This window comes from Kryptolebias marmoratus, linkage group LG15, assembly GCF_001649575.2.
Source record: "Kryptolebias marmoratus isolate JLee-2015 linkage group LG15, ASM164957v2, whole genome shotgun sequence".
Lineage (NCBI taxonomy): Eukaryota > Metazoa > Chordata > Actinopteri > Cyprinodontiformes > Rivulidae > Kryptolebias > Kryptolebias marmoratus.
The window spans coordinates 23,536,884-23,555,498 of NC_051444.1; the positions used below are offsets into that span (position 1 = coordinate 23,536,884).

General features: G+C 40.4%; 2 protein-coding genes across 3 annotated transcripts in view; one reads left to right on the top strand and one right to left on the bottom strand.

Annotated features, from left to right (window-relative positions):
- Positions 1 to 1,582: 1,582 nt before the first annotated feature.
- On the bottom strand, positions 1,583 to 4,337 carry LOC108234776 (relaxin-3 receptor 1). Its single transcript, XM_017414209.3, has one exon. It carries the CDS (start codon positions 3,300 to 3,302, stop codon positions 2,154 to 2,156), a length of 1,149 nt encoding a protein of 382 aa, XP_017269698.1. The 5' UTR covers positions 3,303 to 4,337; the 3' UTR covers positions 1,583 to 2,153.
- An 837-nt stretch (positions 4,338 to 5,174) lies between these two features.
- Positions 5,175 to 18,615, top strand: part of LOC108234814 (A disintegrin and metalloproteinase with thrombospondin motifs 7) — a 127,674-nt gene continuing 114,233 nt past the window's right edge. For both annotated transcript variants that reach the window (XM_017414303.3, XM_017414302.3), the window contains exons 1-2: positions 5,175 to 5,617; positions 11,476 to 11,843. In XM_017414303.3, coding sequence (XP_017269792.1) covers positions 5,479 to 5,617; positions 11,476 to 11,843 — 507 coding nt within the window. In that variant the 5' untranslated portion in view covers positions 5,175 to 5,478. The remainder of the gene's footprint in view (positions 5,618 to 11,475; positions 11,844 to 18,615) is intronic.

The window sequence follows — 18,615 nt, forward strand, 5'->3', positions numbered from 1 at the left end:
GATTATTTTTTTAATTCATAGTGGCTTGGTTCTGCTTCCAGGTCACACAATCAGGTGACTTACAACACTTTTATTCTCTTTAAAAATAAAAAATAAAACCATGAAAAATATAGGAACAAATCACTAAGCGTCTGACCTGCATCAAGACACAATAATAAAGTCCAAAAGGAAACATTTACATCACAAGGAGAACGGGGCACATGTTGACTTCAAATGTTGCCAGGGAAATGTGTAAACAAAAACTCAAATTAGCGTAACTCCAGTATTCCTAAAGATTTTTAATGTGTTCACTCTGTAGGAAAAAAAAGCTACTTACTGGAACCTGGGTCTTCTACTTGAAAGATGGCAGCTTTCACCACTAGGCCAATAACGTAGCGTTGAATAAACAACGACTACTGAAGCCATGCTATATCCACCGCTCCAATCTTCAGGCAGACTTTCAATTTCTTACGAGTTACAGAAAAAACACATATCCTGTCTTTTTTCCACAGAAAATATAACAGTTTGTGCGCTTAGCTACTGTTTTGGCAGCAGGGCTGGGCGTTCACACACAAGATTCAACTGTGAGGTGATGAAGCCTTGTTCCAAAAGGTTAATGTTATTGAGAAGTGGAAGTATATAAAACGTGTGACATGTTCTTTATTGACGATGAACATTTGCAAAATAGCTATTCACTAGAAGCGAATCATTTAAGATAGCAGCGGAAAAATAAACCTTTAAACGGTCAAAGAAACTGAGTGGAGGTCCAAGGACCAGAACCCAGATCTCCCACATGAAGAAACTGGAGTTTAACCATTATATTACCACAACAGCCTTGGAGGATGGGTTTAATGTAAGGTATTCATCGATGCTATCGTCCAGACCCCCCCGGCTCCCCCGGGATTTACGCCCATGCCTCCAGCAGAATCATGTGTTTCATTAATCTATAGAAATTACTCAAGAGAGCAATGAGGAGCATCACAAAGGACCCAAAAACTCTGACTCAGCCACCTTTTATTCAGCACAGTTTAGCTGAAGGTGGTTTGTTTAGTTTCACTGTCATATTAAGGACATTTTAACATTTTGAAGAGCTTTGTGCACCTCTTCTTATAGAGAATGACAATACAAAGAATAGATATGTTCCCAGTAGTTATTGCTTTATGGCAAAAGTGCTGATTGACCTTTTTACTCATTGTGGAACGTCTTGACACCGTTATGAAGAGAAAGTAAAAACTGAAGGAGGCTAGTAGGCACAAGGGAAGGACAGAGAAATCAGGACACAAACATGGACTCAGTCCAAACCACCTGATGCCAAGCGACTCCCTCAATCATCTGAAGAGGATCTGCTTCGCAGCCAACAGCCGAGGGTGGCAGTCCCCTGGGTTATACCTCAGGCAGGCGTTGGGAATAAGATGCCCGTGATCAGCTGCCTCAACACAGAAATATAGAATCTGTTATTTAAATCAGCATCTGATCAGTCTGCTCTCACAGAACGACTGCTTACAGCTGCACTTTCACCGAGAGATGAGAGGAAAACCTTCAGTGTACAAGCGGATGAAGTGGAAAAAATACGAGCTTTATTAAAAGAGCAGATTGTGTCAATCATCTATTTTTAAACCAGAACATTTAATTAATTCTCTGTGCTGGGGAGGGAGGGAAAAATGACCATGTTTGATGGAAAAGCATTTTATTTACAGACTTACTTTACATAATGGAAAAACACTGGAGCCTTAACCAAAATCGGAATAAAGTCAGTATGTCAAGATCCCACAGTGTGCTGGGAGACCGTGCATCTCTCAGTGTCCTCTGTACATACCAGTGAAGGACGTTGAGTCCCAGTCTCTCTCTGGTCCCATGTCCCAAGTGCCAAAATGTCCTGAAAGTCTGGACAAAACTAAATATTATACATGTTGCCTTGTAACAGAGTTTTATTCTGTCAGTTTAATGAATGAATAATTTGTTTGGGGGATGAACCAAACCTCACAAAACAGACACATGAGTCCACTTCACGATCAGAGGAGCGTGATATGAAATTCATCCTTCTCTTGTGATGTTCACACTGGAGCAGGTCTGGAAACATTAGGCGTGCAGAGTGACAGCTCCAAGTAAACAACCAGAGCAATAAATACACTCCCACCCCCTTCCCTCTTCCTCCCTCCTCCAGCAGCCTGCATTCAGTGGGTGTACGGGATTATTTTCGAGCTCGACGAACCTTTCCGGTCTATGATGGACAGCGTGTAGTCCGCGTTGTCCAGAATCTGGAGAGGGACGACCCCCTGGGCCTCTCCTCCTTGCGTAACGGAGCGCGTGGTGCAGACTTTGCTCGGGGGCGGAGTGGAGACTCTCCAGAACAAGCTGGTCAGCATCTTCCTGATCTCCGGCCTCATCAGACAGTAAAGCACCGGGTTCAGGCAGCTGTTGGTGTGCGCCAGGCACACGGTGACCGGGAACACGTAGGTGTGCACCATGTAGTACGACGTGTCCCAGTTGGCTGCGTTAAACTTGACCAAAACCCCCCAGAAGGTGATGGCGTGGTTCGGCATCCAGCAGAAGAAGAAGGACAGAACGACAATAGCGACGGATTTGGTGACCCTGGATCTCCGTTTGGGGTTGCTGCTGTCCATGCTCTTCCGCCTGACAAAGCGCAAGAGCATCAGATAGTTGACGGTGACTATAAACATGGGGACGACGAAGGCTATTAATATTTTCTGGATGTGGTAAAGGGCGAGCCAGTCGTGACCCTCTGGAAACTTGAGGAGGCAGAGCTTTTCCCCAGCCACCACAGTCACAGTGGAAAAGAAGGCAGTGGGAGCCGTGGCCGCAGTGGCTGCCAGCCACAGCACCGCGCACACCCACTTCACGCACCGAGACCTCCTGTAGGACCTCTTCTTCAGCGCCGTCGCCACAGACAGGTAGCGCGTCACGCTCATGGCCGTGAGGAAGAAGACGCTGGCGTACATGTTCATGACGGTGACCGACAGGGTGATCTTGCACATGGCGTCTCCAAACGGCCAGCTGAAGTCCAGCGCGGTGTCCACGGCCCAGAAGGGCAGCGTGAGCACGAACTGGAAGTCCGTCACGGCCAGGTTGATGATGAAAACATTGATGGTGGACCTCTTCCGACCTTGCCTCAGCCTCATGAGGAAGAAAACGAGCAGGTTCCCCACCAAGCCCACTGCGCAAACGACAGAGTACACCACCGAGATGAATATCCTCAGGATGGGGGAGCCGTCCGCGCTCACGTCGATGTCCTCAAAAGTGAACTTCTCGTCAGCGGCCGAACTTCGGTTCGGGGCTCCGCTTTGGTTAAATATTTCATCCATCTTTAGTGCCACAGCTTCCTCCTCCGCGTTCAATGGCTCCTTGTCGTCTCCATCGCGCCTCGGCTGAATGAAAGCTGACCTGGTGTCAGCTTTTATACAGGTGTCGCTCCTCTGCTGAGCCGCGATTGGTCGAAAAGGAGGAGAGAAAGAAACGGAGTGTCCCGTGGAAGAAATGTCAGCAGCTAACGAGGACAGATTCCCACGAATCCGCGCGCCAGCGGCTGTTGCGCACAAGGACTGTGCGTAAAACAAGCCCAAAGACGTATTGTTTTTTTTTTGTTGTTGTTGTTGTTTTTCTTTTTATAGCAACAACTCCAGATAAATCCAAAGTAAATGCAAGAACACTGCACGACACTGACATGTCTAATAAACATATTTTAAATAATATTTTAAAAAAGCACATTTTAGTTTTTTTCTTTTTTTCTGATTTTCAGTTTGGTAACCGCCTCCATCTGTCTGAGCAATACTGTTCAAGTGGTTTTTATCACGCATGTCAAATTAAGGGTTCATGTCAAAAATAGATGCGCAACATCCATATGCAGGACATTTTGCTTGTCTCAGTGGTCCATAATGCATTTGTTCATCCACAAGAGGGGGCGCTAAGCTCGGACAGGCAGGAAGGTTAACAACAAGAAGCACAAACAGGACACAGACGAATGGAAAGAAACATTGATAACCTATTATTACTTTTATCTAGACTTAAATGTTTCCGTTTTATTTTATCTTTTCATTTAAAACATCTAATTTAGTTGATTTTAGGCAAACGTTGAAGCCTTTGCCTTTCATTTCCCACATGTTTCACATCATAAGCTCACCTCAGCTTAACGCTTTTAATCACACTCTCATTCACAACTTTATTCATGTTTTTCTCCACGCTTAAACATCCCTATTATCGTCCGAAGGCAAAAGATGGGCGATGATGTTTGGCCTGTGTCTGTGTATGTCTGTCTGTTAGCAAAATATGTCATGAACCAGTGGGCGGATTTTGATGAAACTTTCATAAAGTATAGTCACTGGGTGTACCTCTGCAACCGATTACCTTAAAGCCCATCCAATTCAACATGGCCGCAGCACTCAACTGACCTTAGAAAACACACCAAAAAAATGGCTATAACTCAGACAATTTAGCACATATTTTGTTCAAATCTGGAGTGGGCATAGCTGAGAGTCATTCACAACAGATACTCAAAGTGCTACTCATTATGTGAGATCATTATCACGAACCTTTGGAGTCAAGTCTGTTTGTCTGTTAGCAAAATATCTCAGCAACTACCGGATGGATTTCAATGAAACTCGGAAATGAAATATTGGATGCACTTCTTCTACAACTAATTAACTTTTGGACACAGCTAATTAGAATTAGCCAACACAAAATGTCTATAACTTAGCCCGTTTTAAAGAAACTGAGCTCAAATTAGACGTGGTAGTAGCTGAGAGTGATCCCCTACAACTCCTGACAGGTTGTGTGAGATTGCACATAATTTAATATTCTAACATTATATTCAGAATTGATTAAAACAGCTACAACTCTTTTACTTCTCAAGGTGAAATAAGGGATGAAGGACGGCGGGTGAAATGCATTCTTTAAAACCCTTAATTTGTTTTAAGTGTTGACATGGTGTTGCATGAAGTAAAAGCCTTTGATCCGAGGCAAATTCTCCTACTGCAAGTGAATGCACCAGTGTGGAAACTGGTCCTCATCTGACTCGCCAAGAACCCGAAAGACCTCAGGTTTTCGGAGGAGTTTCTGGCAGCTGGTCTGGGTCTGTGTCTCGGGTTTCTTGGAGCAGCGTTCCCCTTTAAGCCTGCAGCCCATTGTCTAAAGTCCACCCATCTGTGGGGGTGGCTCCGCAAAAGTTTGCAGAGGAAAGTTTTCAAGCTGTCACTGGTTGTCGGGAGGAGACTGATGGAGGACAGGAGGACCGGCCAGTCGTGAGACAAACACTTCCAAAGTGGTCAGAGTTGGACTCGGAATGCCACCGAAACGTCCCGTGGAGACAAATGATGTCCAGGCCTGAACTGGAGAGTTTTACAGGGACCTGCACAGTTTTGGCGCACGGTGGTCGCAACAAAGCGAAAAGTGCATCCAGCTCTTATGGACTTCATGTGAAGTGACTGTTGCAGGGGAAAAAAAGGCATTAAATGTTTCGGACACCAAGGTTATCGTCTTGACAAAATGAGCCGTTTGGAGAGATGGCTCCACGCTTTTGGACACAGAGCGTCTCCCGGTCAAGCCTTCATTGCGCGTCTCCTTCTTGTCCTCCTTCTGATGCTGGAAAACCACAGCAGAACGCTGGGACTGTCCTCTGAATCAGGTTAGTGGGAGCCTGACACGTTTCAGAACTTTCCAAGTCCTGTAGGCTGTTCGTATCAACAGAGCACAACACGGCTCCTCCTGCGCTCTGCTCATTTGCTCCACGAGTGTGGGTCTAATTAAAGACAGTCAGAGCTGCAGCAGCAGTCAGACAGCAGCAGCCAGAGCAGCAGCAGTCAGAGTAGAAGTCAGAGCAGCAGGAGAGCAGCAGCAGTCAGATCAGCAGCAGTCAGAGCAGCAGCCAGAGCAGCAGCAGTCAGAGCAACAATCAGATCAGCAGATAGAGCAGCAGCAGTCAGAGCAGCAGTCAGAGCAGCAAGAGATCAGCAGTCAGAGCAGCAGTCAGAGCAGCAGTCAGATCAGCAAATAGAGCAGCAGTCAGCACAACAGTCAGATCAGCAGATAGAGCAGCAGCAGTCAGAGCAGCAGTCACATCAGCAGCCGTCACTGAGACTAAAAAGAGCAGCTGTGACCTCTGTGTTTACAAAGTCTTCTGCTGACCACAGCAATCAGACCCGATGTTCCAACTCAGTCAGTGTGATGGCTGCAAGAACTGCTTAATTATGTGAATTGTTTTCATGTTTTTTATTATTTATTATTTCTCTATGTTTTTGCAGTCTAACTACTCCTGTATACTTTGTACTGTTTTAGCCATTCATGTGTCAAAACGTCCAGCTCATTTAGGAGACTTTTGGTTTTTGTAACTTTGTAATACTTGTTGAAATATTAACTTTATATTATGTTTAAAAAAGGCATACATAGCTTTACAAATAGTTTCCTCTCAGAAAGACACTGAGATCCCTTTAATTCCTTCAGAAACATTGTTTTCTTATAAATCTGTTTCAGCATGTTGCTCTGCTTTTGTCTTCTTGTGCTACTTTTAGCTTTAAGCTATCATTCTGCTGCTTTTAGGTATCGTTTCACGACATTTTAGATTTTAGCCACCAATTCTGGTTCTTTTAGCTTTTACCTAGCTTTTGTTACTTTTAGCCTTTTTTATACTTTAGTTAGCCTTTTGATGTTTTAACTTTTAGCTTTTTAACTACCACTTTGCTACTTTTAGCTTAGTGATAGACTTTTCTTGATTTCGGCTTTTGGCTAGCCTTTTGACACTTTAAGCCACCATTTTACTTCGTTTTGCCAGCCTTTTGGGACGTTTAGCTTTCAGTCCACCTCTTGCTCCCTTTTAGCCAGTATTGTGCTTTTTAGGTTTAACAACTCGGTTTAAGCCTTTGGAGCAAATTTCATCAAAGTTATTCAGCATTTTCAAAGAAAATTACATTTTTCTTGTTTAAAGCTCCATTCTGTCTGTCTTTATTCCAGCACCCCCCACCCCCACTATCGTTAGGGTAGATGCTCTGACTGACACTGACCTCTGACCTCAAAAGCCAGCAGCAGGAAACAGGGATCCACTTTGGGAATTTACAGGATGTAATATTGTTGTTATTATAACCAAGCTGGTTCCCACTCTCCTTGCAGCGATATGAAGCTCTCTATCTGGTAGAGAAATGCTCCCACGCCTGCACTCCCCACTCAGCCAGCCTCTCAGTCAGAACATTAGTCTGTGGGTTTGGATGCTAAAAGTCAAATCTCCTCCAAGGTCAGGGAATAAACAGTGTGTTTGTATGGGGTCTAATCCTGTTTAAATCAGACGTGTGCCCTGGAGTCAAGCTATTAGGCTTTCAAGACAAAGATGTGCTTCTGAGAGGAGGAAGGTTTTAAACAGTTTCAGGTGGCAAATCAAGACACAGGACTTCTACTGAATATATTTAGATTCCTAGAAGACTTAAACAAAAGGCAGCCTAGGTTCAGACTTCCTCCTGATTAAATTAAGAATAATAATTAGACATATTTTATTCTTGACACATGAATAGCCTACATATTTAGCAGGAAGAGCCACTCATGAGCAGAAACCGGGTCGATGCTGCTCATTTTTCCTGGGATTTTTATTTTGGGGGTTTCATATCGTGTGCCCTATTTTTAAATGTGTCTCGTTTTCTCTTCAGCATGGATGTCAACAAACCTTTAATTATTTAAATTTCACACTCAGTCCCACCTCTGCTGTCGCACTGACAAAGCCCAAACTTTTTTTATTATTATAAATTTTCGCCCGCTGACGAAAGCCAAAATGGTGGAGCGATAACGTTTTTGCCCCTGTGTGTGGTATCTGTGTGTTAGCAAAATATTTCCGTGAAACTCTATGAAAGTAATTGTCTTTTGAGGAATGCTAGGCCTTTAATTAAAAGTTGAAATTAAATCATACGTTTTGTAAACTATGATGGAAATATTCACTCATGATAAGAATAGTTGAACTGTTTTAAAGGGAACTGCAGCACTTAAAGTTGTTAATACAGACTTCTCACAGAGCCTAATATTTGTCTCAGAAAGAATAATAATTTTAATAAATCTCAAGCCTAGTATGCTTTTTGTTAAAAAAACATTGACTTTTGCTAAATAGTCAAATTAAATAAATCAAATTTATTTATATAGCACATTTAGAAAAAACTGCAGTTAGCCAAAGTGCTGCAAAAACAACAAATTACAACAATTAAAAACATGATAGGACAAAATAAAACCATAAAATTGGCCCATACCTCAACTCTCATGCTGTATGAAATGCCAGTGAGTACAAATGTGTTTTAAGAAGAGACTTAAAAACATCAAGAGTTGAAGCCTGTCTGATCTGGGGGCAGCTGGTTCCACAGTTTAAGAGCTACAAGGCCCGATCACCTCTGTGGACCAGCCTGGACCTCGAGACAACTAAACACAAATGATCATTGAATCTGAGGGATCTGTAGGGCACATAAGGCTGCAGAAGGTCAGACAGGTATACAGGAGCCTGCTCATTCAGGTCAACAATAAAACTTTAAAATCACTGGAAAGGCATCTTCATCTTTTTTTTGCTCGTGTTAAAACACGAGCTGCAGCGTTCTGAACCAACTGCAGTCGTGAGAGGCCGACATGCCTCATCCAACCAACATACAGGGAGTTATATACTAAGTACTGAACACTCTTTTAGGATATTTGGTGTTTGCAGAGTTACACATGAATTAAAGCGTAATTAAATGAAGATGACTGCAAAAGTTCAATGAGGTGAACATAAAAAAGCACCATGTGCATTTAAGTAGGCTTCTAGATAAGAAGTCTACTCCCACTGGAAAGTCTTGCAATGATTAAAATATTTCAGCAGGCAACAAGTTACTTGATGCAGAAAGAAGCTTTTCATTAATAAAACCATCATGTCAGCAAACACACATCCTGTGGTTGTGAAAAAGATGTGACTCGGTTTCAGAAGGGTTGGATTATTGCTCTGCATCAAGCCAACAAAACAACCAGGAAAATTTCAAATGGCCCCCAATGTCAGTCCGGTGCATAAATAAGACGCGGGAGGATGGTGATGAACTGTTGCTTTCAAGAAAGAAATGTAATCAGAAAAACAGTTTGGGACGTTCCTAATTGGAAACTAAATGAGAAATAAATAGATCCCCATTAGAAGTCAATGGGAGCCTTTTTCCCCACACACATTTTCAAGAAAACCTTCGGGATACTGGGAGTGAAGTGTTTTAGACCTTCTTCTCAGTGAAGCTGCTTGAAACAAAAGGTTTCAATTTGCTGGGAAGCATAAGGATTGAACTCTGAAGCAATGAAAACATGTCACTTTGTCCAATGAGTCGTGAAATGAGGGCAGCAGGGTGAGAAAAATATGACTCACATATTCTCCCCCAGAATAAAAGAAGAACAAAACAAAATAGCCCCTTTTTTTTGTAAATAGGTTAAATGTTTTGGAATGATACAGAGGAATACTAATCCTGACAAATTCCCTTTGTGTTGTAGCTGTGTGCGGTGTGTTTCTCTGATTTAAATTTTAAATGTGGATTTAAACATAAATGGTTTCTATGTAGGGAAACGCTGCCGTAAGGTGCACGTGTTCTGACTATGACATCTTTATGAACAGCTGTGTGAACACACACCTTCATCAGCTAATAGAGCAGGAAAAGATGCAGCTGAAGCCTTTAAATCAGAGTCAGAAACATTGAATAATACTAAACATTTAATTAACGCACGAGCAGCCATAAACCTTAGTGTTTCTCAGAGCAACTCCTTATTTATTGTTTGTAGCACAAAATCAATGGTAAAAAATATTTCACGGGCATATTTGAGAGAAAGTTTCATTTGTTTTATTAGCTCCAATCAATCATCTCTTATCTAAAAGCTACATACAGTACAAGACATTTGAAATTTCAGAATTTTTTTTTTTTTTTTTGGGGTACAGCTTGTGCCCAAATCATGAGTAGATAATATGAACAGCGAGTTCCCACTTTGTTAAAGGACAAAAAGCTGAGAAAAACACAGGAAAAACAAAAGCCATCTTCCTGTTGAGAGACAGATGTGGTCGGGGAATCCCAGCTGTGTTTCTCTGTAATGTTTTATTTAAAGACAGATAACCTTAATCTGGAGACACTAATTGAGCAGAGTTCTTAATGAAGTGGGACTGTTTGAAAAACCTTTTATTTGTCGAAGACAGACATAATGTTAGGAGTTGCTGTAGATGTGACTTCACCTCATCTACCTCGCAGCATGCTGGATAATGCTGGGAAGTTCGCTGAAGAAATCAAAAGGGAGCATCGCAAAAAAGTGGCTTTAGTGCCACTTTTGGCCCATTAAGCTGCAGGAAACCTGCTGTCAAACATAAAACGAGGAATCACAATGTTACACAAAAGGTCTGCTTGATCTTTTTAGAAGCTGAGCTATTCAATATAACCCCCCTTATTTGCTTTTATACGATACGCTCAACATTAGCTTTCTAAGAACCTCTTTATCTGCCAGAAATTTTCACAAAGATCATTTTTACTCTAACCGTGAAACACTCTGCTTCTATCCTAACATTCAGACTCAATCAAAGTTCAACAGTTTTCTCTCAACCCTGCAGGGTGAATCAGGGAACATCTTTTATTTACCTGGAAATAAGTCTGCTTGATGGAATTGATGGAGTTACATTGAATTTAGGCAAACCTTGAAAATAACATTGATATCTTGCACTCAGAGTATGCGTTGTGAATGACTGTCAACTACTACCACACCAAAGTTTAGCTCAAAATCTGTAAAATTCACTGAGGTGTAGTCATTTTTGTGTAGGCAAAGATCAATTAGCTGGGGCTGCTGGGGCTGCCTTCTTGACTTTGGTTGACTCCCAAAAGTTACTCAGCTGTAGATACATCCAGTGATTACTTTCTGAGAGTTTCATTGTAATCTGTTTAGTGATTTATGAGATAATTTGCCAAAAGAAACTTTGTAATGAACTGTAATGGAGTTCAGGACAGGGAGCATCTGCTTTAAGCAAAGACTGGACTGCCATAAATGACTTTTCCTTTCAGGTTAAGCAAAAGCACACAATGATAAAAGTTAAGAATATTAAGTGTTTCTAGCTCCCTTTCTAGATTTTATGTTTATGTAGTGTTACTTAAGTGTTGATTTCTTGGGAATAGAGTTATTGAATTGAGAAAAAAACCCACTTATCTTATTTATGAAGGGACATTTTCTTTACTCTTTCATACGAAAGGCAGGTTTTGCGACATAGCCACCAACACTGCTGATTCAGCCACTTCAGGTCAGAGGAAATTAGAGGATATTTATTTGAAGAATAAATTTCCAAAAGCCATATCAAACCTGGAGCATATGAAAGTAAAATGCAAATAGTAAAAAAAGTAATTAAAGTCTGAAGTATGAAGAGTGGCTCTTTAAAGTGTCCCGGTTATGCCTCCACATGGTTCAGTTTAGAATTTCACTGCTTTGTTTACAGCTCTACAACCACCTAATTGTTTATTTACATTCCTTTTTTCTCATCATGGCTTTTCACAGAGAAATTTCTGCAGGACCTCCCTCCGTATGAAGTGGTTCACCCCGTCAGTGTTGATGCCAGAGGGCACTTTCTGTCCAACTTCCTGCCTCACCACGCTCGTCGTGTACGGCGTCGGGAAGCCTCGGAGAGGGTGGTGGACGCCGACCGAGTCTTTTACCAGTTCCTGCACGGCAGCCACCGTTTGCACTTTAACCTCACCCTGAATCCAAACCTGCTGGCTCCGGGCTTCGTGACAGAGAGGAGGTACGGTGGCCTGGATGGGGCGAAGATCCATCTACCTGGAAACTCCCAGTGCCATTTCTTGGGCGACGTTTGGGACGATGCCACTGTTCAAGGGAGCGCAGCGATAAGTACATGTGAGGGACTGGTGAGTGGATAATTTATTTTGAAGTTATTTTAAAATATTAAAACCAACTGACGGTTAAACTTGAATGTGTGTATTTAGTACGAAGACAAAACTGCATGAAAGAGTTTTGTTGTAATGTTTTTTCCTCTATCAGACTTTGAAGGTAAGCATTTTATTTTGGCCAAAGAATGCAAAAATTTCAACAAATCTTTGAAAAAGAGGATTTATAAAAGCAATAATCACTAAACCTATAAACCCATCAAATACAAGGCAGGTTAGCCTATTTATTGAAATTAAAGACCTAGCAGACCTTGAAGGAATGCATATCACCCACCGCTTTTGATGCCAGAGTTTTAAGCTAACGTTATCTTATGTGGAGAAATGACAGAGTTTTAGCTTTTATGGTCAAACCTTGTGAATGATTCTCAGCTACTACCACACCAGATTTTAGCTCAATATTTGTAAAATCGACTGAGTTATGGCCTTTTTTTGTGTTGGCAATGTTCGATTAGCTGTGTTGGCCATCTTGAATCGGGCTGACGTCAAAAGATAATGAGTTGTAGAGGTACAGTACATCCAGTGATTACTTTCTGTTGGTTTCATTAAAGTCCATCCTGTAGTTCATGAGATATTTAGCAAACGCTACAAATAAACACACACACGAAGGCAAAAACATCATTCTTTCGCCTTTTGGCAACAGGTGATAATCATGGGACTGAAATTATTTGAACACCAAAATAAGACCTTTTATCTGCCCACTTAAAGATACTAAGTTATCTAGTAACATAGCAGTCGTAGCAGCAAAGTCTTTTAGCTCAAAATTGAAGGTCTTCCTTTGATGCAAAGATTCAGGAATTATTCCTCTTGAATGTTATATTTTACCTCAACTTATTACCATTAATCATATGTATATGTCCATGTTTAATGCTTTATTGGCATTTACCTGCAGGTAATTACTCCCTGGAGTGTGGAAACCATGACTGAGTCTTTTTCCTTTCTGAAAAGTTTTGAGAAAGGTCTTTAAGCTCGACACATCAGCCTTTTTAATAATCCAACACAATGAGTGAAGAAATGCTACCGATCTTCTTTCAACTAGACTTTATTTTCGAGGAGGACTTATTTTCTGCACAATGAGAACTGAAGGAAGCAGACTGCATGATGTTCTGTATTTTTCTGAACCCGTTGCCAATGGAAATGAGTTCCTTTGTCATGCTCTGATGGATTTTTGCTGGAGCTGCAGTCACTTGTTTGTTGGACTTTCTTCCTTTTTTCTTGTCTTCAGCTGCAGAAGTGCAGCTCCAGACTAAGTCAGGTGATTGACTCAGCTACTTTAGAGTGAATTATTTCTTCATCTTTAAATTTGGCTGTGTTTTAGTGATTCAGACAGGGGTGGAAATTAGCACCCGCCACCGGCCAAATGCGGGTAAATATTTGAAGTGGCGGGTGAATTTGATCAATACCCTGCGTCTCCGTGCCGCGTACGCGGCAAAAAGCGCGCGTTTATGTTCAACGCTCCTTACCGCCGCGCTGTGCTCGCGCTGCAAGGGAATTACGGAGACCGTGAAAGGTCAAACAACTTGTTTTGGTGAAGTTAACCCACTGTTTTGCTAGCATGATAGATAGACAGACAGACTCTCTTATGGACAATGTAGACAACGTGTGGACAAAAACAATTAATAATTAAAATAAATAATGACTTATCTATTAACAGAATTGTTGGGACAAATATTTCTCATAAAAAAAACAAAAAAACATAATTCTTTTAGGAATTAAATGTGCTAATAATATCATAATACAGAGGAATAAACACAGTTAAGGAGTAGTTGGTAAAATATTTTTGTCCCATGTTTTGGAGGGGGAACCGATTATTTCAGACGGCTGAAATATTTGGTTCCCCCCTTGTAACTTTTGCAAAAAAAAGAACAAATATCTCCAAATGTACAGGACTTGTTGTCCATGATGAGAGGAATAAGCACAGTTAAGGAGTAGTTGGTAAATTATTTTTGTCCCATGTTTTAGAGGGGGAACCGATTATTTCAGACGGCTGAAATATTTGGTTCCCCCTGGTAACTTTTGCAATTTGTTGTCAGCTTTGCTTCATTTAAGGACAAATGAAGACAATATATTTATATACTTTACATGTCTTTTTTATAACTTTGTCAATTAAATCCTCTCACTTGCACAGGTGATGTATGCTTCATATCATCAGCTTCATCAAACTGTCCCCATCTTTATTTTCTTCTTATCATACATGATTATCTTAGTTTTGCTGTTTCTAAAAGGCTGAACAGCTCAATGTTGCTAATGATTTTTTTAGTCTATTTTCCCCCCTTTTATTATAAAGGCTTTTAAGGGATGTACATCCTGTATCTTCTTTATTAATCAATATGGATTTGTCTTTTTATATGAGCCTTGTAATATAATAAATTGATCCAGGAGAGGGTTATTTACTTGACAGAAAATTCTGAACCCCTTTCTCTCTCGTTTTTGTTGAACCTTCTGGTGTTTTTGTGTTTCTGAGCTTACTCGAGTGCTCGTGTTGTCTCATAATGTACCAAAGGGTAGATTTAGCTTCTCCTAATGTTCCTGGTGTGCCTCTCATGTTTTAGTTATAACTCGCTTACAATTAAATCTAAACATTTTACTTTGTAAATAACGAAGACATAAAAAAGCAAAGGATCCCACAGTTGGACTCAGAACCCTGCCTTGAGTTGAGAAACAAGTGTGGAGTTTTGATACAGAAATAAAAACAAATTTAAAGATGATTGTTAGCAGCACATCTTGTTCCCTAATTGTCATAAGTTATAAAAGAACAGTGGTTATAAATTCATATCAAAAGTATAATAGCTGTGGAGGCTAGGTTTGAGTTGTCATTGTATCCTTGTCTTATTACCCGCTGTTGAAAGGCAAAATGTTTTTGCCTGTGTATGTGTGTGTGAGAAACTCTTTCAAACTAAAGTACAGGGACTGCAGTCCAATTTCATTTAACTTAAATATGTGTTAGTAATAAAAAAAAAAATTTTTGCACTAACAAAAACATTTGGAGATTGCCATTATTAACAGCAATGCACATTTTGTTTTTGTAAATATGTCCCATCAAATCACAAAAATGCACATTTTGTGAAAGACGGCAAGGTTCAAATGTTCAAAATATTCTGCAAAAGTAAACCCACTTTAAACATGGGGAGGTAGGGGTTCATCCTGTAACTGGTGGGTTGCCGGTTCGCACCCCCACTTTGTCCGCCGTTGTGTCCTTGGGCAAGACACTTCACCCGCCTTGCCTCCTGGTGGTGGTCAGAGGACTCGGTGGCGCCGGTGTGATGGCAGCCTCACTTCTGTCAGCCTGCTCCAGGGCATCTGTGGCTACAATGTAGCTTACCACCATCAGTGTGTGGATGGGTGGATGACTGATTGTAGTGTGAGGCCCTTTGGAGTCCTTGGACTTGATGTACAAGTGCAGGCCATTTACCATTATAACACAATTTAATTGGTTTGTTTTGTTTACAGTAAATATTCTTCTCACTTGACATTCTCATAGAGGTTCATTTTAATGTTGATGCTGTGTAGATAAAACTGAATTAAACTGACCCGATTATGTCCTGGTCCACATCAGCAAGATAGCAACAGAGGTTAAAATAAATGGTAGCTCATTTCAAATGCAGCCAGTGTTTTATGCTCGGTTTCACTTCTCCACATACAAACTCAGTCTAATGTATGCTTTGAATGTTCTCTTTTTCTCTGCTAGCAGAATTATGTCAAAAGAAGACGATTCCACTAAAGTTTTTGAAAATGGATAAGTACAGTGAGGAAAAGACAAACCCATTAAAGTATTATAAAATTGTCTTTCGTCCGGATTGGCGGTGATCTGCTTTTTCTAAGTGTCCTAGTTATGGATAAAAGCTGTTCGTTTTTCATTTAAATCAGTGTGAATAGTTTGCATCATTTGCATTCACAGATCAGATAAGGCACTTTAACAATGATGCATTATTATCTCGGCATATACTAGATCTGACCCTCTGATCCTTACAAAAACTCCCTCATCATCTTCTTTCTCTGAAATATGTGAAAAGGCAGAACACTCAGATTATAGCATGATATTCATATATGTGCTTTAAATGGACATTTTATTGTATATTCTTTACCCTTCTTACTTTAAAATGTCTTCACAAAAAAGGAAAATACAGAGACCCAGTTCCATTAAGTGGTGTAGATTTAGCTGGTTGGAGTTTCACATAAATGTAGTTCAGCACTGCTTGTTTATCTGTCTACTTTTGAAATTGATTGCCTTCAATGACCTCTTGAACCCCCTCTTATGGAAGTGCTGTCGTCTCTAATGGACATGACCAATTGTTTTAATTAACAGCCAACTTAAAACTGAGGACAAACAATTAAAGGTGGATGTAGAAAAAAGTTGAACTGCCCAAACATCTTTAATATGCTGGAGGTGTGTTTAACAGGATTTAGAAAATATTAAATTGAATGCAGTCATTCTCACACAGACTGATGTGTAAAATTGTGCTCAATAAGCCCCCTCCTCTGGTTTCCCCATGCATGAAATGTGCAATATATATCAAACTAAATATTTCTTTAAGGAAATGTCTTTGTGCTTTATCTGTTTAGCTTTCTGTGCACTCTGGCGGTGCTCATCCACATTTATTTTAAAGGCAACCCTGATGGGTTATTTATTGAACAGACTGACCCACTTCATCATTCTGTTCACCTGTTTGGTCAATCCAGGCATGCCCAGAATACCCCCAGTAGAAACAGATTCCCACATCCACGACTAAAGAATTTTATTTCTAACATCAGTAAAGGCTGGTTTGATTTCATCTTAGCGGTCAGTTTTTTAATGAAACGGGAAAATGACACTCTGTGGGTTGAACTTTAAATGTAAAATAAATAAAAATAAAAAATTAAGAAGGTGAGGAAGGTCACAAGACCTGAAGGTCAATCAGAAAGTCAGAAAGTTATTTTGTTCAAATTCATTCTTCTTCTCCCTTTTTTATTGTTCCAATTTGTAATGGATACAAACACAGATCACAATCTAGAGGCATAGGCAGTAATAATCCTTTTTCCAACATAAAAGACACAACAAAGGCAGGATCTTTAAAAGACCAAACAACAAACTGTGTGACAAAAGAAACCCCAGACTTAACAGAAGAGGCAACAAGACATAACTGAAGCTAAGACAATGATCTGGGAAAATACAATTGAAAAAACTGGAAGTCTAAATATACGGAGACCTGTGGTGACAGAGTGCAGCTGTGATCACAGTGCTGCTTAGAAACTTCACCGAACCAGAGGCCCGGACTACGAAGCAGGGTCAGTGGCTTAGCGAGGTAACTCAGTTTAGGATGTTTAGTGTAAGGAGGCTGGTTAACTTCTTACCTGGGACTGTCACCATGGTAACTTGTGCTGGAAACGTAATGTGCTCTGGAGCATCTTAGGTTTGAAAATAAGACATTGACAAATGTCAAAGCACCACCTCTCCATCAATCAATAAAAATGAAAAATACAGACAGCACTGCATTAAAAACAAAGGAGTGCTTGCTATTTCCTCCCTGAGTTACTCAAGACATCTGAAATACCTGCTACTCAAATGATCTGTTAAACAATGAAATGGTGAACAATATGAATAATTTCCTGACACGTTTATCATACCAGCAGAATTGAGTGTGTTTGTTGGAGAAAGCGCTCCACTGTCTCTGTATGGTGTCATGATGGGGGTGGGATGGATTATTCGTGATGAATAGTAGTTTTTTCCATGACCCTTACTGACTCAAACATCACCAGGCTCTGTCCAATCATTTTTTCAGCTTTATTAATGAGTTTTAATTAGCCTACTGGCGCCTCTGATGCCACTCTCTTAGCCGACCACATCACATTACGAGGCACCTGCCGTCACAGACTGATAATAAATGATCTCCAGCATCTTGCTGTACGCTGTAAAAGATCTGAGCTTCCTCAGAAAATGGTTCACTCATCCACTTCTTTTATATAGCATTCATGTTAGGCATCCTGTCCACCCTGTCAAAGTATTTGTAGTTTTTATCAGCCTCCACTTTGTCACCTACACAGTTGGTTGGTTTGTTGAAGACTTTTTTTTTACTCTCCTAAAGTCAGCCATTATCTCCTTGGTCTTGGTCATGTTCAGGAGCCTTTAAATTATCCACTCCACAAAGTTATCTTCTGTACTCTGACTCTTGTCCATATATTACACATAATAACATATTTTAAAAACTAATTACAGAATGACTATAACCCATTTAATGTAACATTAGACAGGATGGATTACAGGAAATGAACTGGTCATTTACAATAACCCTGCTCATTCATCTGAATCTTTTTATCTTCTTTTATTATTCAGCGTAAAGATGATTTAAACCAGACAGGATTGAATCTGAATGAATAAGACCAAAATGCTCTGTAGTGTCTCAGTACCTTCAGCATAATATTTCAACAAAAAACCCAAAAGAACATGTCAGAGGTATTAATTTATATAATCCAGTAATTTGAACCAAATGCACAAGAATATTATCTCTGGGACTTCAGTGAAACAGGAGCTGAAGGTTGATGGATTTCTGGAAAACAAATAACCAGAACTCAGACTGTAACATAAAAATGCTAAAGTCAAGACGAACTGAACAAAATCAAGGACAGAAAATAGGACCTGGGTATTGTTGTTGTATCCCTTGTGCCTTATGCCTTATCATAGAGCAGAGAGCAAAGAAAGACTTTGATTACTTGATTTCAAAACTCTGCATGTTTAGCTGTAAGTTACACTGACATGGGA

Bases quoted from the DNA above. Each gene is read 5' to 3' on its own strand.
- LOC108234776 (XM_017414209.3), bottom strand. From the start codon at position 3,302: ATGGATGAAATATTTAACCAAAGCGGAGCCCCGAACCGAAGTTCGGCC.